The sequence below is a fragment of the Sorex fumeus genome, unplaced genomic scaffold, assembly GCF_029834395.1.
Source record: "Sorex fumeus unplaced genomic scaffold, SorFum_2.1 ptg000130l, whole genome shotgun sequence".
Lineage (NCBI taxonomy): Eukaryota > Metazoa > Chordata > Mammalia > Eulipotyphla > Soricidae > Sorex > Sorex fumeus.
The window spans coordinates 4,682,553-4,708,655 of NW_026606187.1; the positions used below are offsets into that span (position 1 = coordinate 4,682,553).

Consider the following 26,103-nt stretch of genomic DNA (forward strand, 5'->3'; position numbering starts at 1 on the left):
AAATTGAGAAGTTCTACATGGAGCTGGAGAAGTTCTATAAAGAAGACCACACCTTCTACAAGATCATAGTGGGTGATTTTAATGCCAAGATAGGACCAAGAAGATCAGCCGAAGAACTGCACATCGGGACCCATGGCCTAGAATGGAAAGAAAAGGGTGAGAGACTGTCTAAGTTCATCATGTCGACCAAGACCATCCATGGTAACTCACAGTTCCAGAAGGCCGAATCTAGACATTGGACATGGAAGTCTTCCGGTGGATGGTTCCACAATGAAATTGACCACATCATATTTAATCGACAGTTTTGTCTAACTGATGTTGCTGTTCACCCAAAATTCCAAATGGGATTGGACCACCATCTCCTTCGTGCAAAATTCTACTTCACAGAGCAGGGAGAAAGGAATGCAAAGTTTAAGAAGAGAACTCCCAGAATGATCACCAACTGGGAGCTCTTTGGCTCTGTTGCGGCAACATGGGAAGATGCCATCATTGACAACATTGAGGAATACAATCGACTGGTTCAGCACCTCCATGATTGTGAGAGGAACGCCAAGAGAGAGATAACCACAAAAAAAGCCTGTCTTTGAAAACTCTTGAGCTTATTCGCCAATGTGGCTTGGTACATGCCTCAGGCAACTGCAAGTGAATGTCAGAGCTCGCAAAACAGTGCAGAGAAGTGATCAAGGAAGACCTCAAAGAGAGAAGAGCAGCAGTGCTGGTAGATGCGGCAGCAGCCGGGAAAAGAATTCGCAACACCCACCTGTTCTTCGCCAACTACAAGACCAAGATGACTGCCCTCCGAAGTCCTGATGGATCTATCACATCCTCCAGAAGGGCAATGGAGAAGATTATTCATGACTTGTACTCGGATCTCTTTAGTAGCCACGTCCACTTGCCCACATACCAAATTCCACAGGATGGATATATCGTTCCCAATATTCTCCCTTCCGAAATCCGACACGCCATCTCGTTGGTAAAGAAACAAAGAGCACCTGGCCCAGACAAGGTCAGACCTGAACACCTGAAGAACCTACCATCAGTATTCATCAATACACTGGCTCGGCTCTTCACATGCTACCTGTCTGAATGCAAGGTTCCATCCCAATGGAAAACCAGCAGGACTGTACTACTGTACAAGAAGGGAGACATCCACGGCATTGGCAACTATCCCGCGATCTTCCTGTTGTCTGTCATCTACAAGCTGTTTACTCGAGTCATCCTGAATAGGATTGGCAGAACACTAGATGAAGGACAACCACGTGAGCAAGCCAGTTTCCAAAAAGGATTCAGTACAACTGACCATATCCACACAATAACCAAGCTCACTGAGGTTTCTCGGGAGTTCAAGATGCCGCTCTGTCTAACGTTCATTAATTTAAAGATGGCCTTTGATTCTGTTGAGACTGAAGTGGTTATCGAAGCCCTAGCCAATCAGGGCATTCAAACTCAATACATCAGGATCCTCTGTGAGCTGTATTACCGATTCACTACCAGGATCTCACCATTCTACGAGGAAGTGATCATCCCTGTCAAGAGAGGGGTCCGGCAGGGTGATACTATTTCACCGAAACACTTCAGTGCCACCCTCGAGAACGTCATGCAACGACTGGAATGGGAAGGAATGGGAGTGAAGATAGATGGTTGGCAACTACACCACCTCTGCTTTGCTGATAACATTGTTCTAATAACACCAAACATCAGCCAAACAGCACAAATGCTGGTCGACTTCGACCGTGAATGTGGAAAGGTCGGTTTACAGCTGAATCTCACAAAGACAATGTTCATGAGAAACAGTCTTGTTTCTGACGTTCCATTAACTCTCAATGGAACAACCATCTCCGAATGCAACAGTTACGTGTACCTAGGTCGAGAAGTCAACATGATGAATGACCTGGCACCTGAGTTGTGCAGGAGGAAAAGAGCGGCTTAGAATGCCTTCAAGAGCATCGAATGAATAACTAAGAGGACAAAGAATCTCCAGCTCTGAGCACATCTCCTCGATTCCACTGTTCTTCCTGCATTAACATACGCCTCAGAGACCTGGGCCCTACGAAAACAGGATGAGAACGCTATTTGGGTCTCTCAAAGAGGAATCAAAAGAGCTATTCTTAGAGTATCACACTTCACTCAAATGAGAGAGAGAATCTGGAGTTCTGACCTCCATCAACGCTCAAGAATCAGGGACGCTGTCTTGTTTGCCAAGGCATCGAAAATCAGATGAGCTGGACACATAATGAGATTTAGAGACAACCGCTGGACTAGAGCCATTACCGACTGGATTCCACAGGACATCAAAAAATTGCATGGACGCCCACCTACGAGATGGTCAGACTTCTTCACCAAGACCCTGAACGATCATTTTGCGGCTCTTTGTGTTCCTAGAACAAGCAGATGCCATTGGGCTACGCTAGCACGCAACAGGGATAAATGGAGACTTTACTGGCTCCCTCTCGAGCAAATTGATGAGTAATGGGATATCAAGTGATCAAGTGATTTTTATATATTTTTAATTGAGGGCAAATGTTTATCACCACCTCTTTTTTTCCCAAACTTCAAACTGTACTATAATGATACTAATCAAAGCATGCTGGTACTTACTCCCACAGCTAGTTTTCGTGGAAAGGGGTGATTGGATTGAGTTAATGTTAGCAGGCGTGTTTGAGGGCACCAACACCACTCCAGAGAGAGTGTCATGCAAGAGTCCAATGTGTGTTCACCATGGGATATGAAGGATGAATGTAGGGCAAACAACTGGCACACACCCGGTTGGGTTGTACAGTTCATCTATGATTCATTTATGTTTTAAATTTTAACTTTTTTATTGATTGAAGTTCTGTCATTAACAATACTAATGATGGTTTTAATGTGTATAATTCCAACACCACACCAATCACCAACATATCCACCTCCATCTCCCAAGAACACCAACACCTCTCCATTCCCACCCCTACCCCCATTTCAACAGTTCTCCCATTGTGTTGCCTTTGGCCTTTTACTGCTGTCTTGCTGTGTATCTTTAAATCCCACAGATAAGAGAGATTGTCCTGTATCTGTTCTTTTCCTTCTGACCGGTTTAATTCAGCATGATATCCTCTAGTTCTATTATGTTGTAGTAAATTCTATACACAATGGAGTGCCATGCAGTTTACTGGGAAGAAGAGAAACAATAACATGTGGTAAATTGTATGATATTCTACTATTACATATATCACAACTTCTGGAATTTGGGTTGTTTCCATATCTCAGGGCTTGCACTAAATACTGCAACGAACATGGCATGCGCACATATATCCTTTCTAATTAATGTTGTTTTTTAACTAGAGGTATATTTCAAAAAGTGGTATCATTGGGTCATATGGGAGTCCTATTCCTTTTTTTTTAGTCTGAGAGATCTCTGTATTGCTTTCCATAGAGGCTCAACCAGATGATGTTCCCACTAACAATGAATGAGGGTTTCTTTCTCGCCACAACTCTGCCAACACTACTTGTTTCCAGACTTTTTTTTGGCCTTTTTTTGGCCACACTAGGCAGTGCTCAGGGCCTACTCCTGGCTCGGCACTCAGGGATCACTTCTAACAGTGTTCAGGGGACCAAATGGGGAACAGAAGATCAAACCTGGTTGACAGCATGCAAACCTGGTTGATAGCATGACTGCTGAACTCTGGCCCATTGTTTCCAGACTTTTTGAATGTGCCATTCTCATTGTTGTGAAATCATAACTCAATGTTATTTTAATGTGCATTAATTTCATCATGAGTGAGAGTGAGCACTTTTTCATATGCCAGTCATATGCCATATAAGTCTTCCTTGGGAAAGTGTTGTTGTAGTATGTTGTATGTTGTATTATGTTGAGATATGTTCCATCTATCCTTATTTCAGAGGAATTTTTTCTCATGTATGGGTGTTGGATGTTGTCAAAATCTTTTCTCTATTGAGATGATTGTTATCTTTCTTTTTATTTACATAGGGTATTACACTAATTGACTTGAGTAAGTCAACCCATTTGTGTCCTTGGGATGAATCCCACTTGATCATGGGATTTTAAGCTTTTTGATAGATTGCTAAATTTGGTTTTCTAATATTTTGTTGAAGATCTTTGCATTGATGTTCAGGAATATTTGTCTGTAATATTTTTAGTAGTGTAATAGTTTTCTGTGTAATAGTGTCTTCATAGGAGTGACTAGGGAGAATTTCTGTTTACTCATTATTTTCAAATAGTTTGAGATGTATTGGCATTAAGTCTTTGAAGTTTTTGTAGAAGTCATTTGTGAATTCATCTAGATCTGGGCTTTTGTTTGGGGAAAGACTTTTAATTTGTTTCAATATCTTTACTCAGGATTGTTCTATTCAGGTTTTCTGTTTCTCTTGGTTCCATCTTGGGAGTCCATGTGATTCTAAGAATTTGTTCATTTCTTTCAGGTTTTCAAGCTTGGTGGCATAAAGTTGCTCATAGCAACCTCTTATATTTTTGTGTGTTTCTGGGGTGTCTGTTGTAATTTCTCCACTGTCATCTCTGATTCCATATAGTTGTTTTATTCTCTTTTCTTCTTAGAATCTAGCTAAGTTTTTGTTAATCTTGTTTACTCTTTAGAAGAACCAACTCCTGGATTTGTTGACCATTTGCATTCGTTTCTTACTTTCTGTTTCATTGATTTCCACACTTATAGTTATCCCTTTCTTTCCTCCTGGTATGCATTTGAATAATATAAACCTTCCTAATATTACTATTTTTGCTGTTTTCCATATGTTCTAAAAGGTGGTGCCTTTATTCTTGTTTGTTTCAAGAATTTTTTTTATTTCTTCTTTGATTTCATCTTAGATCCAATTGCTGTTAGCAAGATGTTCCTGGGGGTTTCCTGAGGGTTTTTTTGCAACTTTTTGTATGATTGATTTCTACTTTTATACCCTTGTGATCTAAGAAGATATGTGGTATGATCTCAGTTTTGTGATTTTGGAGGATGTTCAAGTTATGCCCCAGCATATTATCTGTCCTGGAGAATGCCCAATGTGCAGTAGAGTAGAATGTTTACTCAGTCTTTTGGAAGTGGAGGGTCCTGAATATGTCTATTAAACCCAGTTTTTTCCTGTTCCTCAATTAGTTTTCTTGCTTCTTTATCAATATTTTTCCTGGTTGATCAATTCTATGATGAGAGTAGTAGATCAAAGTCCCCCATTACTATTGTGTCAATAGATGTATTTTTTTCAGATGCCCCTTCATTTAGGGCATATATGTTGATGAGAGTTAAGTCCTCCTGTTCTATTGATCCTTTAGCCACTATGTAAAAAATCTTTTAGATTTTTTAAACGAACACTGTCCTCCCGTTGTTCATTGATTTGCTCGAGCGGGCCCAGTAATGTCTCCATTTTGAGATTTGTTGTTACTGTGTTTGGCATATTGAATATGCCGGGCTGGCTGCACGCAAGGCAAACACCCTACCTCTGTGCTATCGCTATAGGGATATTGTGTGTGTAATAGTATATCTTCTCTCAATTAGCTAGAATTTTTAGTGTATGAACTCTTTTGTGTTTATTGGAAAAACTAAAATTATGTTTCTCCAATAACAAAGTACAACACGAAGCAATTTGCTATAGCAATTTGCTAGTTTATTTCTTTCCATTTTTTTTTAATTTTCTTGGAGGGTGGGGCTTTGGGGCCACACCAACATGGGATTACTACTGGCTCTGCTCTCAGTAATTATCCCTGACCAGCTCAGAGGATCATATGGGATGCCAGGGATTAAACCTGGGTTGGCCGCATACAAGACAAATGTCTTATTGCTGTACTACTGCTCTGGCCCTGTTCCTAGTTCTTATTTGTCAAAGGTGTTATGTTATAATGAGCACTGAGATTAAGAATCATTTACATATTTCTTTCTGTGCAGGGGAAATAGTTTTGAATAAATATATCTATCCTAAGCTGGTCTAGTGTTTGCATTTACCTTTTGCCTTTTCCTCCATGCAATCATATTTTCCTCTTCATTCTTTCCTGTTCTTCTAGGTTTGAAGATCTTTTTACTGATCTGGAAAATAGACAGCAAGAACTGGGCATAGCCAGCTTTGGTGCTGCTAGCACTACTATAGAAGAAGTCTTCTTAAGGTGAGCAACAGGATAAATGTAAAAATAAAAACTTGGAGAGAAAGAACCACAGTTTTGTCTCCTTTTCTACATTACCTAAATTTCAAAATAACACCTAGAAATTTAAACTGTGGGAGCCATGGAATAGCTTGACAATTATTTTAAAATTAGAAAACTGATAAATATTATAACCATCATCTTGTTAAAGAATAGGGACCAGAGAAATAGTACAAAGGTTGAGATATTTGTGTAGCATCAGATTGAGGAAGTGGCCGTAACATGGATTAAAACCTGGCACCACATATGGTCCCACAAAGCATAGAGAGCAATGTATGACCCCAAACCCCAAAATTTAGGTGTTTTAACTTATTCTCAAATTATAAAATAACACTAATCTTTAACTTAGATGATTAGTGAAATGCTCGTTATAATGCCCTTGTTTTTGTACTAGGGTCAGTCAGGATTCATATGGCTGGATTTTAAATCACTGCTCTGTGCAGGTGACGTAGTCAGCGGTCACTTGCCTTGCATACAGCTAATCCAAGTTCTATCCCTAATATCACATATGGTCTCTGGAGAATCACCAGAAGTGATCCCTGTGCACGGAGCCAGGAATAATGCATGAGCATCCCTGAGTATGGTCCAATCTCCACCCCCCACCCAAAGAAGACCACTTCTTTACCAATTGCCATGTTACATCCATAAAATTCTTCTGCCAATCAATAAGCAAATTTAGGAAACATTTGAGTTTGCACCACATCAAGTTGAGTGTTGTGATTTTCAATATTTAAGCAAGATATTTTGGGATGGAGTTTAAATGAAATACTTTGTACTTTTTCATGCAGAGTCAATGCTATGGAGGATTTAGAAACTACTTCCAAATCTACCCAGTCTCAAGATCCCTCCTTGATTAATCAAATCTCAATCACGAGTGAGAGTAAATTCAGAAATGAGATGCCAGAGTCTTCCATAACAAATGAATATCCTGTTATCAGGTTTAACACTGGAGTAAGTTCTCATAAATGAATGTGCTTTTTTCACTTGGGGTGCAGAAGTACATTTTATTTTAATATTTGAACAACAGGAGTGTGAATATTTAATGCATACAGACTTGCGCATAAATAGAATGGTCTACAGTACATCAAATTTCCTTAATTTGGAGATGATGAGTTATTGGTGTAGATCTCGGCTCTTTCGCTTAAACTTGTGATTCTTTGGTTCATTTTTTTTTTCTTTTTTGGGTCACACCCGGCAATGCACAGGGTTTACTCCTGGCTCATGCACTCAGGAATTACTCCTGGTGGTGCTCAGGGGACCATAAAGGATGCTGGGAATCGAACCTGGGTTGGTTGTGTGCAAGGCAAACACCCTACCCGCTGTGCTATTGCTCCAGCCCCTCTTTGGTTCATTTTTTATTCATAACTATGTTTGTTTTTAATTGGTAGCCCACAAATTTGTTGGATCTTTAATTCTAAAGAATTGTAAAATGAATAGAATTTTCAGTATTTTTTATAATAATTCAGTCTTACAATCTTTGCAGTTTTGCCACAAAAACTGCTATTATTGAAGTAATCATCACTTAAAGACATGATCTTCAGTATAGATTGTCTATTTGAATTTTCATTTTCTTTTCAGTTTTTATTTTTTATTCAATTTTTTCTCAAGTAACTTGTCATCTGAAAAAGAAAATCTGTTTTTTTTAACATTCAGGCTTCCAAGAAAAAATAATTTTAACATTTTAAGAGCATATACCAAAAACCAAACTTAAGCATTTTAATACCTTAGAGCTATGTTCAGCAACATACATTTAAAAGTGATCATTTGTATATCATAAAAATAATCACTTGTATTTAATATGTTCTTTGTTTTTATGATGCTGATTAGAAAGAGCTTTGGGGTCTTATATTTTGTAAGGAGAATGACTATCCCCTATGTTAAACCCCTCTTTGTAGAGGCATACTTTTATTAGGGATTGGGAAAAGGGGATGACTTTTCAGGATTTCAACACCAGAGTTTTCAAACTTTGGAAATTCTGGTCTTCAGGTTTCTGGAGTTAGAGATGATCTCTTTAAGGACAGCAATCAGTAACTCCACAGCAATTGCTCGACCTTGCCAGTTTTCTCCCCCAAACAATTTAACACTAAGAAATAAACAGGCTTATCTATGTTCTTATTCTTTTATCTTTTTCTTTCTTTTTTTTTTTTTGCTTTTGGGGCGACACCCAACGATGCACGGGGTTACTCCTGGCTCTGCACTGAGGAATTACTCCTGGAGGTGCTCAGGGGACCATATAGGATGCTGGGAATCAAACCCAGGTCAGCCGGGTGCAAAGCAAACGCCCTACCCGCTGTGCTATCACTTCAGCCCCGCTTATCAATGTTCTAATCCAACTCTTTTATACAAAACCAGATCATAGTTTGTTCACTCCTGCCTTATACAAACAAAAAGTTGATGGTAACTAACAACCCAATATGCTATTGTGCTAAGATTATTTTTCAAGTATGCATATGCCTATAACAAATTTTATATGTATAAATTTTTTATGTAATAAAAGTTCAAAGTATTCATCGCAATAAGCCTCAACATGAATGACCTAGTCACACCTTTGAACATTGTAATGCTGTTTCTCTCTCCACTTTCTAGTGCTTTCTCTGTAGTCAGCAGCTCTGGGCTTTGTTCATCAAGAAGATGATGTACAACTGGCGCAACTGGAAAATGCTTTTGCTACAGATACTGGCGTTTCTAAGTTCATTTATCATTCTCTCAGCATCACAAAGACATTCACATAATTATTTGGATAAAAATCCCAGAGAAATGGATTTGAATGAATATGGTGAAACCATTGTGCCTTTATCTCTTATTGGGAATGAAAATTTTACTGAATTTATTGAGGTTCTTGAGAAAACTCTTCAGTCTAACAACCATAAACTTGTGGTAGTGCAAGGCAAGTAAGGCTCATTAAGGAGAAAAATCAACTCCTGTAGGAGGAGATCTGAGTGGATCACTTTACAGAGTTTCTTCCCCCCTTCTCCCCTGAAATAGTCACCCCACCAGTACGAATTTCAAGGAGAGAGCTTGAAAAATACAATAGACTAACCCCAGAGTTACCTATTTTAAATTTTCACATTGTCCTTGTTAGCTAAATACATAATAATATATGTATAATAAGGTCTTGGTCAGTTCTACTTTCTTTAAAGAATCATTAAGTTGTACTCTTGAAACTTTATTAAATAATATTCTTAGTTGCAGAATTTTTTAAACACTTTATTTAGTTTAGTTTTTTGGGTGACACCTGACGGTGCACAGGGGTTACTCCTGGCTCTGCACTCAGGAATTACTCCTGGCGGTGCTGAGGGGACCATATAGTATACTGGGGATCGAACCCAGGTCGACCACATACAAGGCAAACACCCTACCCACTGTGCTATCGCTCCAGCCCCCAGTCGCAGAATTTTTTATTGCTAAATTCTTATTCTTTTTTCTGTGCCAAAGATGGATTCCAAAGTCTCAGACATGCAAGATAGCGTGCTCTAATACTGTGCTACTTGTATGGCCCTGAATTCTAATTTTTGTTTTGTTTTGTTTTGTTTTTTTGGGGGGGGTCACACCTGGTGATACACAGAGGTTACTTCTGGCTCATGCATGCACTCAGGAATTACTCCTGGTGGTGTTCGTGGGACCATATGGGATGCTGGGAATTGAATCCGGGTTGGCCGCAAGAAAGGCAAATGCCCTACCCACTGTGCTATCGCTCCAACCCTCTGAATTTTATTTTGAAGGCTACCGCCACCCACTGTGGTGACTGGGGTTGAAACCAGGTCGTCCCATATGCGAGACAAATGTTCTACCATTAAAGCTGCATCCTCTACCTCCGAATTCTTCCAATTTCATATGATGTATCTCCATTACAAACTGTCCCTTTCATTAACATCCTTAGGAGTTAAAAAATGATAGTAAATATCCTTTTACCCAAACTTTGAAATGTTTGCATTTTTGAAATATTATATTTATTATATTTATGTTTATATAATATGATAAACATTTTTCAAATCTATATGTGAGGAAATACATTTGAAAACAATTTTCCATATCAAACAGTCTTCCCAAATAGTATACGCATTGACACTGGGGAAATTTATTTTTTAGGTACAGCTATGAAATAAGTAAATATGAACTGTACACTAGATATCCTACCCCAATAATTACTGATAAATGCCACCTGCTTTCCCAAGGCAAATTAATCATTTCCTCTTAAGCATAAGTTAGATGAATTCCATTTTTGTGGACTTTATCTCAACCACATCGTACATCATTCAACCAGCATTGCACTATAGCTCTGCTCTCCCATTGTTCATCAATTTGCTCTAGCAGGCACCAGTAACACCTCCATTGTGAGACTTGTTACTGTTTTTGGCATATTGAATATGCCACGGGGAGCTTGCCAGGCTCTGTCAATAGTTCATCTATCTTTCAATAAATGTAGGCAAATGGAGACGTTACTGGGCCCGCTCGAGCAAATTGATGAACAAGGGGAGGACAGTGACAGTGACAGTGACAGTGCATAATTTATTTTATAGAAACTGACCCAATCTTTGTCCCATAATAAGCACACATGACAAACATTTGAAATAATCATTCTGAGAAAACAAAAGTTTGAGAACCAAGTACATTTTTTTCTCTACCCCAACACATAGCATATATAATCTGCATAGATTGATCAATATTTTCTCATCCTAGGTGACATGCTGCAGTACTTGCTAAAAAATGAAGACTGTATACTCATGTGCATTGTTGCTCTTATCTTGGAAACACGTAATTCAACTGTAGAACTTACTGCTCTATTTAATAATGAAGCATATCATTCTCCAGCAGTATCTCTGTCATTGGTACATGACATACTGTTCAAGTTAAATGCTCCTGATCCTGATACTTCTTTAACAGTTGTCAATAAACCTCAGCCAAAAATTTATGAAAAAGAAAGAATTTCACTGTATGTTGTTCTTTGAATCAGAATGAACTTTAAACTTTAAATGCATTTATATCACCCTGTCTGATTACATAAACTTTTTCTTTTAATTATCCATAGAAATTTGTGTTTTCTAAGTTGACGTTCTGGTATATCTACTTTTGTTGCCTGTTATTCAGGACGACAACTGGAATAGAAGTGGTGCTAGATGTACATTTTGGGATGGCTTTCTTGATGAGTGGATTTTGCCTTCTGTCAGTGACTGAGATGGTCTCTAAAGCAAAGCACATACAGTTCATGAGTGGCGCTTCCATCCTCATCTACTGGTTTTCTGCTCTTCTATGGGATTTGATAGTTTTCTTTATGACTAGCTGCCTATTAATGGTGAGTGTTAGATGAAGTTTTTGTAGGCCCCCTTTTCATAGTGCTAGATGAAGTTTTTGTAGGCCCCCTTTCCTTTTATTCCACATGGAGAATACCTCTTTTATTATTATATCATAAACATAACTGCAAATTCACCCTTTATTATCTTAAAATATTACAAAAATCTCATGGCAGAAAAGAACTCTAATCTTCCTTTATCAGAGAAAAATAGCTTTTAAAAAATTTAAGTACAAAGACCTCTCATGGTGGGGCTGGAGTGATAGCACAGTGGGTAGGGCATTTGCCTTGCATGCCGGGTTCAATCTCAGCATCCCATATGGTCCCCTGAGCACTGCCAGGAGTGATTCCTGAGTGCAGAGCCAGGAGTAACCCCTAAGCATTGATTGGAGTGTGATCCAAAAAGAAAAAAAAGACCTCTCATGGGACTGGAGATGTTATAGTGGATAGGGCGCTTTCCATGTACACAGCCAACCTGAGTTTGATCCCCAGCAGCACATATGATATGGTCCATGAGCACCATCAAGCATAATCCCTGAGGGCAGAGTCTAAGTAAGCCCTAGGCTCCTCGTGTGACCCAACCAACCATCCCAAAAAAAGACCTCTCATGAAATAGCTTTCAGTTTATTCGGAATGGCTTTCAGTTTATTCAGAAATAGTGTTTTCATCAGTGCATGGTGATATTCCAAAACCCTCAACAAAGGTGGAAAGGTACATATTTATCATTTTCCATTTTATACAGTCTTGTCTGGTTTTTCATCTACTAGTGTTCTAATGATATTACAGTCAGTTTCTCTTTAAGTTCTCTACATTAATTTATTAACGTATTAATAGTGTTATTATCCAGAATTCAAAATTATTCAGAATTATTTGGGATTCAGTGTGTGGTTTGTTCCTAAATCTGAATAATGGTCTTCCTGCTACTGAATTTCCCAAACAAATGAATCCTACTCAATATTACTATTTTAAAGCTAATCTATTTATGTTAAAAGTAAAGAGCAATAGAAATAACTATAGTTACTCTAATTTATCAAATACATTACAGAGGCAACTTATGACAAAAATTATATAATATAAGTATAAAATATAATATTAAAAAGTAAAGAAGTGGAGCAAAATATGAGAACAAATGTTTCTAATAAAAACTATTTTCTTAGTTTTATAAGCTAAATATTGTCATTTTATCATATTACTATAATAAAGTACATAACATTTATATTTTCAAACCAAGAACTAAATCTTTCATCTATTTCCCTAATATGTTCATTTATTCTAATTGAGATATAATTGGCACACATAATGATTTGATATTTGTGTATATTATGAAATGATACTCACCATAAGGCCGATTATCATCTGTTATCTCAATATTTTCCTGTTATGAAATCCACTCTCAGAAAATTTAATAATAATAATAGTGTTTTTATTTGTTTTTCACTCATGGTTGATGATGATCAGATTGAAACTCACCTTGGGTCTCCCTAATTTTTTGCTTTACTGCTTGACTTTACTTTAATTTGAATAAATTAGAAAGAAATCTTTGAATTTATATAGGAGTGAAGGAGCAGAATATAAGAAACTGGAAACTAGGTGTGTAAGTTATGCAGCCAAAGGAAAGTCTAATCTGCTAAAGCTATTAGATTTATTTGTGTAAAGTATTTCAGACTTTGTAACTTTATAAGGTAGTTATAGCGGTCATATGCTCTCTAGACTGTTCTTTGGTTTAGTTCATGCTTCTATCCAGGATAATTTAAGGATGCAATTTTATATCATTAAAGAATATCTCTATGAAAATAAAGGTAAAGTATAAAAATAAAGGTAATGCTCCTGTAAATATTCTATAATTATTTTTTGCATTAATCCTTCACCTTTTTTGTGTTTTGCATGCTTTTACAGGTGGTGTTCCTATGCCTTGAGTTGAACATTTATGTCCAGAATTACCGATTTCTGGATACAGTGCTGATCTTCACCATGTATGGCTGGTCAGCCATTCCCCTCATGTACCTGATGGGCTTCCTATACAATCATAGTGGTCAAGCCTACACCAATCTGGTCCAATTTAACTATTTTTCAGGCATTTTCACTAACCTTATAGATATTATGTTGCATTTTGGTAAGTGTAAGGGCTGAATATAATGAATGTCTTCTTTATTAGACAATAACAAAATATTCACTGTCACTGTCCTCCCATTGTTCATTGATTTGCTCGAGCGGGCCCAGTAACATCTCCATTGTGAGACTTGTTGTTACTGTGTTTGGCATATCGAATACATCAAGGGGAGCTTGCCAGGCTTTGCCGTGTGGGTGAGATACTATCCTGCTCTCCGAGAGGGGCGGAGAAATCGAACCTGGCTCAGCCAGATAGGCCCCGTGCAAGGCAAACACCCTACTGCTGTGCTATCCCTCCAGCCCAACAAAAAAATAAATAAAAATAAGAGGGCCAGAGAGGTACTACAGTGGGTCAGGTGCTTGCCTTGCAGGTGGCTGACCCAAGTTCAATACCTGGCACATCATATGGTCTGGAACCCATTTGTTCCCCTTATCTGCTACCCAAGTTCAATACCTGGCACATCATATGGCCTGTCTCATGAGCTGGGGAAGAAGGCAGTTGAAATAAAGAAGGGATCACTAAGACAATGATGGTTGGAAGAATCATTCTGGATGGGAGATATGTGCTGAAAGTAGATAAAGAACCAAACATGATAGCCTCTCAGTACCTGTATTGCAAAACATCATGCCCAAAAGTAGAGAGAAAGTATGGGGGAAGTTGTCTGCCATGAAGGCAGGGGGAGAGTTGGAAAGGGGGGCTAAGGAACACTGGGAACATTGGTGTGGAGAATGTAAACTGATAGAGGGATATGTGTTTGATTATTATGTGATTGAAATTCAAACATGAAAGCTTTGTAACTGTATTTCAAGGTGATTCAATTAAAAAAAAAACCTTCACAAATCTCTGGCAGGAAAAATATCTCATTTCTACTCTCAGTGACTGTACGTGGAGTTCTTCTCCTGCCAAAACAGAGCATCCCAGTCATTCCACTCTCTTCTGAGCCAGTTGGTTGATTACACCCTCATCCTTCTTAGTAAACTTCAGAATTTTGAGTAAAATGTGTATCCATCTTTATTCAACTTTTATCTTTAAATGTGTTGTCACTTAATGTTGTGGTACTTTCAGATGCTGTGAAGAAAAGGAAAAATGGAAAGGAAATTTAAGTTCTTGTGAAAAACCAAAAATTTTTCTCTATGAAGTTTTAGAGGCAGCACTTCTTTCCCTATTTAATGGAAAGGAACAAACTATTAAGTGCCCCTAGCTGGTCTAAGAAGAATAAAAACTAAATTGTTCTGATATCCTCAAAACTCGACCAAATTTTCCTCCTTTAAGGCCTGTCAAAATTCTTCTAATATTTTGGGGGTAAAGTCTCTAGTGATTGTTACTAAGAATTTTTCAAAAGCTAAAAGATAGTCCTCCTTGTGGCAAAATTCTACAAGCAAAGCAAAGTTTCCATTCCTCATACCCTTAGCTATTTGGCTGTTATAAAATAATTCCCAGAAAAACCCTTTTAAAAGTGACTACTCTATATGATTAAGACTTAAGACTCTGCATAGCAGGAAATAAAACTTGTAAGAGCTATTCTGTAGCATTAAGTCTCAGTAAACAGTTCAAAATATGAATCTGTCTATATATTTTTGCTGGGGTTGAGGGGAGTACGTACACTAGCATCAGATACATCCATCGAGGACCTGATGGTACAAGCGCGAATGATCAAGTACGACATCATTGGTCTGACTGAGACAAGAAGGCACGAATCTCACCATGCTGTTTTTGACACTGGAGAAGAATTGTTCCTCTGAACATGCGATAAAAGAGGTGTCGGAGGCATCGGTGTCCTTGTCAACACAAACTTGGCCAAGAGCATTGATTCATTCGAATGCCTAACAACCCGAATCGGACGTTTACATCTGAATATATGTGGTTCACTGCCTGCAGTTTCTATCTTCGTTGTCTACGCACCAACATCTCATTATGATGAAAGAGAAATCGAGAAGTTCTACATGGAGCTGGAGAAGTTCTATAAAGAAGACCACACCTTCTACAAGATCATCGTGGGTGATTTTAATGCCAAGATAGGACCGAGAAGATCAGCTGAAGAACTTCACATCGGGACCCATGGCCTAGAATGTAACAAACAGGGTGAGAGACTGTCTGAGTTCATCATGTCGACCAAGACCATCCATGGTAACTCACAGTTCCAGAAGGCAGAATCTAAACGTTGGACATGGGAGTCTCCCGGTAGACGATTCCACAACGAAATAGACCACATCATATTCAATCGACGGTTTTGCCTGATCGATGTCGCTGTTGTCCCAAAATTTCGAATGGGATCGGACCACCGTCTCCTTCGTGCAAAATTCTACTTCACAGAGCGGGGAGAAAGGGCTGCAAAGTTCAAAAAGAGAACTCCCAGAACGACCACCAACTGGGAACTCTTTGGCACTATTGTGGCAACATGGGAAGATGCCATTGTTGACAACATTGACGAGGAATATGATCGACTGGTTCAGCACCTCCATGAATGTGCGAGAACGCCAAGAGAGAGATAGACACAAAAAAACGCCTGTCTTCGAAAACTCTTGAGCTAATTCGCCAGCGTGGTTTGGCGCATGCCTCAGGCAACCGCAAGCTAATGTCCGAGCTCGCAAAGCAGTGCAGAGATGCAATCAAAGAAGACCTCAAAGAGAGAAGAGCAGAAGTACTGGTAGATGCGGCAGAAGCTGGGAAAAGTATTCATAATGCCCGCCTGTCCTTCGCCAACTGCAAGACCAAGATGACTGCCCTCCGACGTCCTGATGGATCCATCACATCCTCCAGAACGGCAATGGAGAAGATTATCCATGACTTCTACTCAAATCTCTTCGATAGCCATGTCCACTTGCGGACATACCAAATTCCACAGGATGGATATGTCGTTCCCAATGTTCTCCCTTCTGAAATCTGACACGCCATTTCGTCGGTAAAGAAACAGCACCCGGCCCAGACAAGGTCAGACCTGAACACCTGAAGAACCTACCATCGGTACTCATCAATACAGTGGTTCGGCTCTTCACTCGCTACCTGTCTGAATGCAAGGTTCCGTCCCAGTGGAAAACCAGCAGGACCGTACTACTGTTCAAGAAGGGAGACATCCATGACATTGGCAACTATCGACAATCTGCCTATTGTCTGTCATCTACAAGCTGTTCACTCGAGTCATCCTAAATAGGATTGGCAGAACACTAGATGAAGGACAACCATGCGAGCAAGCCGGGTTCCGCAAAGGATTCAGCACCATCGACCATATCCACACAATAACCAAACTCATTGAGGTTTCTCGGGAGTTCAAGATGCCGCTCTGTTTAACGTTCATTGATTTAAAGAAGGCCTTTGATTCTGTTGAGACAGAAGCAGTCATTGAAGCCCTAGCCAATCAGGGCATTCAAGCCCAATACATCAAGATCCTCCGTGAGCTGTATTGCGGATTCACTACCAGGATCTCACCATTCTACAAAGAAGTGATCGTTGATGTCAAGAGAGGGGTTCGGCAGGGTGATACCATTTCACCAAAACTCTTCAGTGCCACCCTCGAGAACATCATGCGACGACTGGAATGGGAAGGAATGGGAGTGAAGATAGATGGTTGGCAACTACACCACCTCCGCTTTGCTGATGACATTGTTTTAATAACACCAAACATCAGCCAAGCGGCACAAATGCTGGCCGACTTTGACCGTGAGTGTGGAAAGGTAGGACTATAGCTGAATCTTACAAAGACAATGTTTATGAGAAACAGCCTCGTTCCTGATGCCCCATTCGCTCTCAATGGAACGACCATCTCCAAATGCAACAGCTATGTGTACCTAGGTCGAGAAGTCAACATGACAAATGACCTGGCACCCGAGCTGCGCAGGAGGAAGAGAGCGGCTTGGAACGCGTTCAAGAACGTCGAAGAAATAGCTAAGAGGACGAAGAACCTCCAGCTCCAGGCACATCTCTTTGATTCCACTGTTCTTCCTGCATTAACATATGCCTCAGGGACCTGGGCCCTACGCAAACAAGATGAGAACACTATTCAGGTCTCCCAAAGAAGAATAGAAAGAGCTATGCTTGGAATATCACGTTCCACTCAAATGAGAGAAAAAATCCGGAGTTCTGACATCCGTCAACGATCAAGAATCAGGGACGCTGTCTCATTTGCCAAGGTGTCGAAAATCAGATGGGCTGGTCACGTAATGAGATTTAAAGACGACCGCTGGACTAGAGCTGTTACTGACTGGATTTCACAGGATGTCAAAAGACCGCGTGGCCGCCCACCTACCAGATGGTCAGACTTCTTCGTCAAGATCATGAACGATCGGTTTGAGGCTCTTTATGTTCCCAGAGTGAACAGATGCCATTGGGCTACACTAGCACGTGACAGGAACAAATGGAGACGTTACTGGCACCCGCTCGAGCAAATCGACGACTAACGGGAAGTTAAGTGATTAAGTGATAAGAGGGGAGTGAGGGAAGTCCTCGAGACATCGGTCAAGGGAAGAGAACGTTTTGGTAGTGGACATGATATTGGAAACTTATTTATAATATTGTAAATCACTGTTGAGAGGGAAAAAAACAAGAAAAGTGTTTTGAAGGAAAGTTTCAAAGTATTTTGTACGTTAAGAATACAAAAAAGAAGTAACACTTTAGATTTGGATCTCAACAAAGATTTCCACTTTTTTAGAAGCAGAGCTAACACTGAATCGTTGTCTGTGTGTGTGTGTGTGTGTGTGTGTGTGTGTGTGTGTAGCCATATAGTTTTTATTGCAGCTTGCTTAGATGTGAGGAAAGAGAAAGAGAGGAAGTGCATGTTCAAGAGAAAACACAGCCTTTTTCCATAGTAGAAAAAGTAAAAAGATAAGCAAGTGGGTCTTGTGAGCGAAGGAGAACACTGGCTTGAAGAGCAAGTCCCCAAATAAATTTTTTAAGTACTGAATAGATAGAGACCAGCAATGACGTAGAAATAGCATGCCTTAAAGGTAACTTTAAACCTAAATTGTTGATAACATTTAGTGACCTCAATTTTTCATTTCCATTTGCAAATAGGTCAGAATAAAAAGCATAGAAGTACAACAAATGTTTATTAGCGTTCATATCCCATAATAAAACCAAACCTTCACTTTCTCTTTTTTTTTTCAGAAGTTCAAGGTCTCTTACCAAATTCCACCAGAAAATTCATACTTAAATCATTAACGATCTTTCCAAATTACAACCTCGGAAAGTGCCTTAGTAATTATTTTGATTTCTACCAGATGGTGTTAATTTGCTCACTTAAAAAGCCTTCTGCCGCTTGTGAGGCCATAAGTAAGTATTTTCGGGAATTCTGAACTGTTAAAAAATTAACCTTAAGCTCGACTCATGAGACCTATGAAGAATCTGCCCATATTTCAAAGCATAGAATCAAAACACATGTTAGCATATGAAAATAATTTTATGAACCTTGATAGCCATTGTAAATATTATAAATCCTTAAAATAAGATCCTGTATAAATTTAAATTATTAAAGGGCTGGAGCCATAGCACAGCGGGTAGGGCGTTCGCCTTACAAGCGGCCAACATGGCCGACCCGAGTTCGATTCCTCCGCCCCTCTCGGAGAGCCCGGCAAGCTACCGAGAGTATTCGATATGCCAGACACAGTAACAACAAAGTCTCCAATGGAGACGTTACTGGGCCCGCTCGAGCAAATCGACGATCAACGGGAGGGCCTTTACCTTTTACCTTTACCTTATCAGGTATAGAAATAAAGATTTATAATAATTAACCATATGTTAACTCTATTTACTTTATTAGAAGTTTACTTCCCATAAGTTTATTTACTCTGAGTTCATACTTACATACCTCATATTATCTGTTTCTATGATGGTTTTTAGGACAATGGTTATGTGCTGTGTACTGTGTCTTTCACAGACTTTTGTGAATAAAATTTTTGTGAAATTCAAGGCTTACATTCTTACCCAGCACTGCTACTTCTCAGTACTGAGTGACAGATCTCTATAGCCAATACACAGCTCATCTACACTAAAATGACCTTTTTAAAAAATTGAATACCATGATTTACAAAGTTGTTCATAATACAGTTGCTTCAGGCGTTCAATATTCCTTTTTTTTCCTTTTTGGGTCACACCCAGCAATGCTCAGGGGTTACTCCTGGCTTTGCACTCAGGAATTACTCCTGGCAATACTCAGGGGACCATATGGGATGCAGGGAATCGAACCTAGGTCAGCCGCATGCAAGGCAAATGCCCTACCTGCTGTGCTATCGCTCCAGCCCCCAGGCGTTCAATAGTCCAACACCAATCCCACCACTTCTATGAACTTTCCTCCACCAAGGTCTCTAGTTTTCCATCCGCTCCCCAAACCTGCCCCCTTAGCAGGTTCAATTTTATTTTATATTGCTTGGAGCAATAGCACAGTGGGTAAGGCGTTTGCCTTGCATTCAGCCCACCCAGGTTCGATTCCTCCGCCCTTCTTGGAGAGCCCAGCAAGCTACCGAGAGTATCTCGCCTGCATGCCAAAACCTGGCAAGCTCCCCATGACATATTCGATATACTAAAAACAGTAACAATAAGTCTCACAATTTATTGTGAGACATTACTGGTGCCCGCTCAAGCAAATCAATGAACAATGGGAGGACAAAATGGCAGCTGTAATCAGAAAATAGATCAATAAACATCTTGTGATGATTGCTTTATCTCACAATGGTGTTATTAAAAGTCACTGTCTGAGGATTTACTGAGCTGGTTGGTGCTAGTTGTTGTTTTTATTCATTGAGCTTGGTTTTCTCCACAACTTTCCCACCGCATTTGCCATGCTCTTATTGGACTGTCAGCATTAGAAAATTTGGGTATGTATGTGATTGTGCAGCCTCATGCTCCAGCAGAATTGAAAATCTATAAAAGTAAACACATGCATTTTTTGCTGCAGTTAATTTGCAGCAAATGAGTCAAGTTTATATAGAGATTGGGAAGTTTCTTTTGCAAGAAACTAGAGAAAAAACTAAAACTAGACCAGTACTTCACACAAGACACAAAAATTATTTCATAGTAGGTTAAAGACTTGCATGTAATTCCTAAGACAAGCAGAAGTAAATGCCTTCCATAATATTAGCTTCAGTGATGTCTGTCTTTGGGAACCCCACTCTGGCAAGGGAAGTAAGCAAAGAAATAAAAAAGAATTTGGCTTATAGGAAAGAATCAGAAAACTAAAAGAAAGTCAGTAAAATGGAAATACATGCTACTGAATGGAAAATGTACTTGCAAATCATAATTCTGGAAAGAGATTCACTGTCACTGTCCTCCCGTTGTTCATCAATTTGCTCAAGCACGCCCAATAACATCTCCATTTTGAGACTTCTTGTTACTGTGTTTGGCATATTGAATATACTCTCAGTAACTTTCCGAGCTCTCCGAGAGGGGCGAAGGAATTGAACCCTGCTTGGCCGGGCTGGCAGCATGCAAGGCAAACGCCCTACCGCTGTGCTATCACTCCAGCCCTGGAAAGAGATTTATACCTAAAATATAGAGAGTGCTTATAAACTCAACACTAAGTAATAACTGCAACCAAAAAACTGGTCAGAAGAACCTATTTTTTAAAAAGACATAGACAGAGGCCAGGCCCTTCCTTTCGGTAGCCTCTGCCGCTGAAGTTGCATATGCCAGGTCACTCTGCCATCTGGAGATGCGCTACATTGCCTAATACCTGCTGGCCACCCTTGGGAACAACCCATCCCCTAGTGCCAAGGACATCAAGAAGATCCTGGACAGCATGAGCATGGAGGCTGATGACCACAGCCTCAACAAGGTCATAAGTGAACTGAGCGGGAAACTGGTCGCCCCAAAAGCCTCCAGCCCCCTTGGAGAGCCCAGCAAGCTACTGAGAGTATACCGCCCACATGGCAGAGTCTGGCTAGCTCCCTGTGGCGTATTCAATATGCCCAAAACAGTAAAAATAACAGGCCTCATTCCCCTGACCCTGAAAGAGCCTCCAATACGGCAGCGTTGGGAAAGACGAGTAAGGAGAGACTGCTAAAATCTCAGGGCTGGGATGGATGAAGATGTTACTGGCGTCCATTCAAGTAAAAGCGATGACCAACGGGATGACAGTGATGCAGTGACAGTGAAAAATCAAAGCAATGTGGTTAGCATGTATGCCAAAGACCCAGAAACAACAATTGTGTCCTTGTTAATTTTATATCTGGTTGTTCTGTCCTTTTGAGAGAGTGTCCACTTAGAACTTTTGCTCCCTTTGTTGTTTTAATTCACAGAGCAGGGATAAAGGGCTGCAAAGTTTAAGAAGAGAACTCCCAGAACTGGGAGCTCTTTGGCACTACTGCAGCAACATGGGAAGATGCCGTCGTTGACAACATTGACAAAGAATATGATCGACTGGTTCAGCACCTCCATGATTGTGCAAGGAATGCTGAGAGAGAGAGAGAGAGACAGAGACAGAGAGACAGAGAGCCACAAAAAACGCCTGTCTTTGAAAAACTCTTGAGCTCATTCACCAATGTGGCTTGGCGCACGCCTCAGGCAACCACAAGCAAGTGTCTGAGATCGCCAAAGCAGTGCATGTGGCTTGGCGCACGCCTCAGGCAACCACAAGCAAGTGTCTGAGATCGCCAAAGCAGTGCAGAGATGCCATAAAAGAAGACCTCAAAGAGAGAAGAGCAGCAGTGCTGGCAGATGCGGCAGAAGCCAGGAAAAGCATTCGTAACGCCCGCCTGTCCTTCGCCAACTACAAGACCAAGACGACTGCCCTCCAACGTCCTGATGGATCTATCACATCTTCCAGAAGGGTATTGGAAAAGATTATCCATGACTTCTACTCAAATCTCTTCAATAGCCATGTCCACCTGCCCACATCCCAAATTCCGCAGGATGGATATGTCATTCCCAACGTTCTCCCTTCTGAAATCCGACACGTCATTTTGTTGGTAAAGAAGTGAACAGCACCCAGCTCAGACAAGGTCAGACTCGAACACCTGAAGAACCTGCCATCTGTGTTCATCAATACACTGGCTTGGCTCTTCACACACTACCTGTCTGAATGCAAGGTTCTGTTCCAATGGAAAACCAGCAGGACTGTACTACTGTACAAGAAAGGAGACATCCACAACATTGGCAACTATCACCCGATCTGCCTGTTGTCTGTTGTCTACAAGCTGTTCACTCGAGTCATCCTGAACAGGATTGGCAGAACACTAGATGAAGGACAACCATGCAAGCAAGCCAAGTTCCACAAAGGATTCAGCACAATCTACCATATCCACATGGAGACCAAGCTCATTGAGGTTTCTCAGGAGTTGAAGATGCCATTCTGTCTAACATTCATTGATTTAAAGATGGACTTTGATTCTATTGAGACGGAAGCAGTCATCGAAGCCCTATATATACAGGGCATTCAAACTCAATACATTAGGATCCTCTGTGAGCTGTATTGCCGATTCACTACCAGGATCTCACCATTCTACAAGGAAGTGATCACCCATGTCAAGAGAGAGGTTCAGCAACGTGATACCATTTCACCGAAACTCTTCAGTGCCACCCTCGAGAACATCATGCGATGACTGAAATGGAAAGGAATGGGAGTGAAGCTAAACGGTCAGCAACTATACCACCTTCACTTTGCTGATGACATCGTTCTAAAAACACCAAACATTAGCCAAGTGGCACAAATGCTGGCAGTCTTTGACCGTGAGTGTGGAAAGGTCAGTCTACAGCTGAATCTCACAAAGACAATGTTTATGAGAAACGGTCTCATGCCTGATGTTCCATTCACTCTCAATGGAATGAACATCTCCGAATGCAACAATTATGTGTACCTAGGTCAAGAAGTCAACATGACAAATGACGGGGCATCTGAGTTGCACAGGAGGAAGAGAGCCTTGGAATGCCTTCAAGAGTGTCGAAGAAATAGCTAAGAGGACAAGTACCCTCAGACTCCGGGCACATCTCTTCGATTCCATTGTTCTTCCTGCATTAACATATGCCTCAGAGACCTGGGCCATACGAAAACAGGATGAGAACTCTATTCGGGTCTCCCAAGGAGGAATCAAAAGAGCCATGCTTGGAGTATCATGCTTCACTCAAGTAAGAGAAAGAATCCAGAGTTCCGACCTCCATTGATGATGGAGAATCAGGGATGCTGTCTCGTTTGCCAAGGCGTCAAAAATCAGATGGGCTGAACACTTAATGGGATTTGGGATTGACCACTGGACTAGAGCCATTACTGACTGGATTCCATGGGACGTTAAAAGATCGCGTGGCCACCCACCTATGAGATGGTCAGTCTTCTTTGTCAAGACCCTTAACGATCAGTTTGAGACTCTTCGTGTTTCCAGAATGAGCAGACGCCATTGGGTTATACCAGCATGCGACAGGGACAAATGGAAACGTTACTGGCACCTGCTCGAGCAAATCAATGAGTAATGGAATGTCAAGTAATCAAGTGATCAAAATGTCTTCTGACCTGAAGTTGTTTTACATGTTTTATTCCCATTTGTAAGCATATAATAACGAATTCTGTCTTACTGATGGCATGAATACATGAATACCATAAATACCTCCCCCTTTTGATTTTATTTCCTCACATACCCTTTTACAACCTGAAAACAAAGTGTGGTTCAAATTTTTCTTAGAATAGATAATTTATGCCTTTTATTCACTAATTTTCTTCCTAAATTTTTTTAATGTCAGATAATTGTCAACTTAAAAATATATCTTTTATATTTCTGTATCTTCTCTAAGTTTGCACTTAATGCATATAGTTGTTCATTTAAGATTTATACATCTGAAGGGGTTTATGTCATATTTATGATTAGCTATGTTGTGAAACATATTAATATGTATATGCTTACTAAATTAAAAATCTGTTAGTTCCTTAACATAAGTCTGTAAAATTTATTGTTCAAGTTATATTTTTGAAGGAGGATAACTGTCTTTAAACAACTTATGGGCTGGAGCAATAGCACAGTGGGTAAGGCGTTTGCCTTGCACTCAGCCAACCCAGGTTCATTTCCCAGCATCCCATATGGTCCCCTGAGCACCACCAGGGGTTATTCCTGACTGCAGAGCCAGGAATAACCCCTGTGCATCGCTGGGTGTGACCCCCCCAAAAAAAAACTTATGCCCTCAATTTAACCTAACATGTTCATTTATTTTTCCTTTTGTTGTATGTGTAGCCTCTGGTTTCAGTGTTCTACAGTAAGAATCTCTCATTTTCTATCCTCAGATAATAAAAACATTTATTCTATGGAAAAGAATATGATTGGAGAGCATCTCATTTCAATGTGTGTTATAGGCTTTATATTCCTTTTATTGCTATTCTTTTGGGAGACAACTTGGTGGAAAATAAGAGCATTTTTCAGTAAATATATTTACTTTGGTATTTATAAGATATTTAAAGAGGTGAGTAACTCATAGACCATAAGAATAACTCAAAATTGAACTTAGTCCCAAAGGTTTATGTCTATATACTACTGAGTGCATAACTCACAATGATACTACACTTCGGAGACACTATATCTGGCCTGTGGATTTTCACCTGCCACTTTGGCTTAAATGATCTCTTTGTTTGCTCGAGCGGGCCCAGTAACGTCTCCATTGGAGACTTTGTTGTTACTGTGTTTGGCATATCTCTTTGTTAAAATGCAAAGAATACAGTCTAGGGTGTATCCACACTTCACAGACAATGTGAAATAACTTTCCTTTCTCCTTCAGTTCCCACACTCAATGGTCAATACTTAAGCAAGTGGTACATAAGACACTCGATATTCATAGGTGCTTGAAATGACTCAAATCTTCTGTTTTGACATCACTAAGGTTATCCTCTAGTTCACTTTCAAAGACACTCATTCTAGACCAAATAACTAAATTCCATTCTCCTGTGTATTCTTGTCTTGAAAATATAGGAGAAAATATCCAAGGAATTATCTGGCGACTCTGATGATGAAGATGTACAGAATGAAAGGAAGAGAGTCCTGGCACTGACCCTGGAGTTGCTGGATTCAGCAATAGTTATGAAGGAACTCATAAAGGTAAGAGCATTCACAGCAAATATAAATCGACTTCATAAAGGAGTGTCATTGGTATTCAAGGCTCATTGTGGGTATGATTTTTTTCATCTCTAGGTATTTTTCCCAGTGTATTTTCTCAGTATTTCCAACGATTTTCAAGAGCACTCTGGAGGCAAGTCTTATAAGGGCTTAAGATGCTCATTATATTTTACCTATGTTGTATTTCTGTATATTTTAGATATATTTTAAGTGTCCAGTTGTTCTGGCTGTGAAAAATATTTCCTTTGAAGTCCAGAAAGGAGAGTGCTTTGGATTGCTGGGATACAGTGGAGCTGGAAAAAGTACTATATTCCAAATTTTGGCTGAAGAAGATTCTGCCACCTCTGGGGATGTATTCATTGATGGCTCTAACATCACTAGAAATTTCAGAAAGGTAAGAGGCTGCTTCAGTCTATTATAATAAGTGTGATGACATGGGGGGCAGATCATAGGAGAATAGATGGAGATATCAGGTAGGAATCATGGACTATTCCATTTCCCTTTCAGTAAAAGTCAAAAGGCAATAATTTTATTGTTCATAATTATGTTTGTAAAT

At 39.9% G+C, this 26,103-nt stretch overlaps 1 protein-coding gene across 1 annotated transcript in view; it reads left to right on the forward strand.

The window, feature by feature from the left end:
- Positions 1–26,103, forward strand: part of LOC130045924 (phospholipid-transporting ATPase ABCA3-like) — a 98,591-nt gene that overhangs the window by 61,161 nt on the left and 11,327 nt on the right. Inside the window, exons 13-24 of the mRNA XM_056138806.1 lie at positions 5,999–6,097; positions 6,922–7,084; positions 8,720–9,020; positions 10,814–11,066; positions 11,222–11,426; positions 13,320–13,525; positions 15,849–15,868; positions 18,643–18,786; positions 23,377–23,397; positions 24,725–24,900; positions 25,404–25,529; positions 25,747–25,941. Of these exons, the coding sequence (XP_055994781.1) occupies positions 5,999–6,097; positions 6,922–7,084; positions 8,720–9,020; positions 10,814–11,066; positions 11,222–11,426; positions 13,320–13,525; positions 15,849–15,868; positions 18,643–18,786; positions 23,377–23,397; positions 24,725–24,900; positions 25,404–25,529; positions 25,747–25,941 (1,909 nt within the window). The remainder of the gene's footprint in view (positions 1–5,998; positions 6,098–6,921; positions 7,085–8,719; positions 9,021–10,813; positions 11,067–11,221; positions 11,427–13,319; positions 13,526–15,848; positions 15,869–18,642; positions 18,787–23,376; positions 23,398–24,724; positions 24,901–25,403; positions 25,530–25,746; positions 25,942–26,103) is intronic.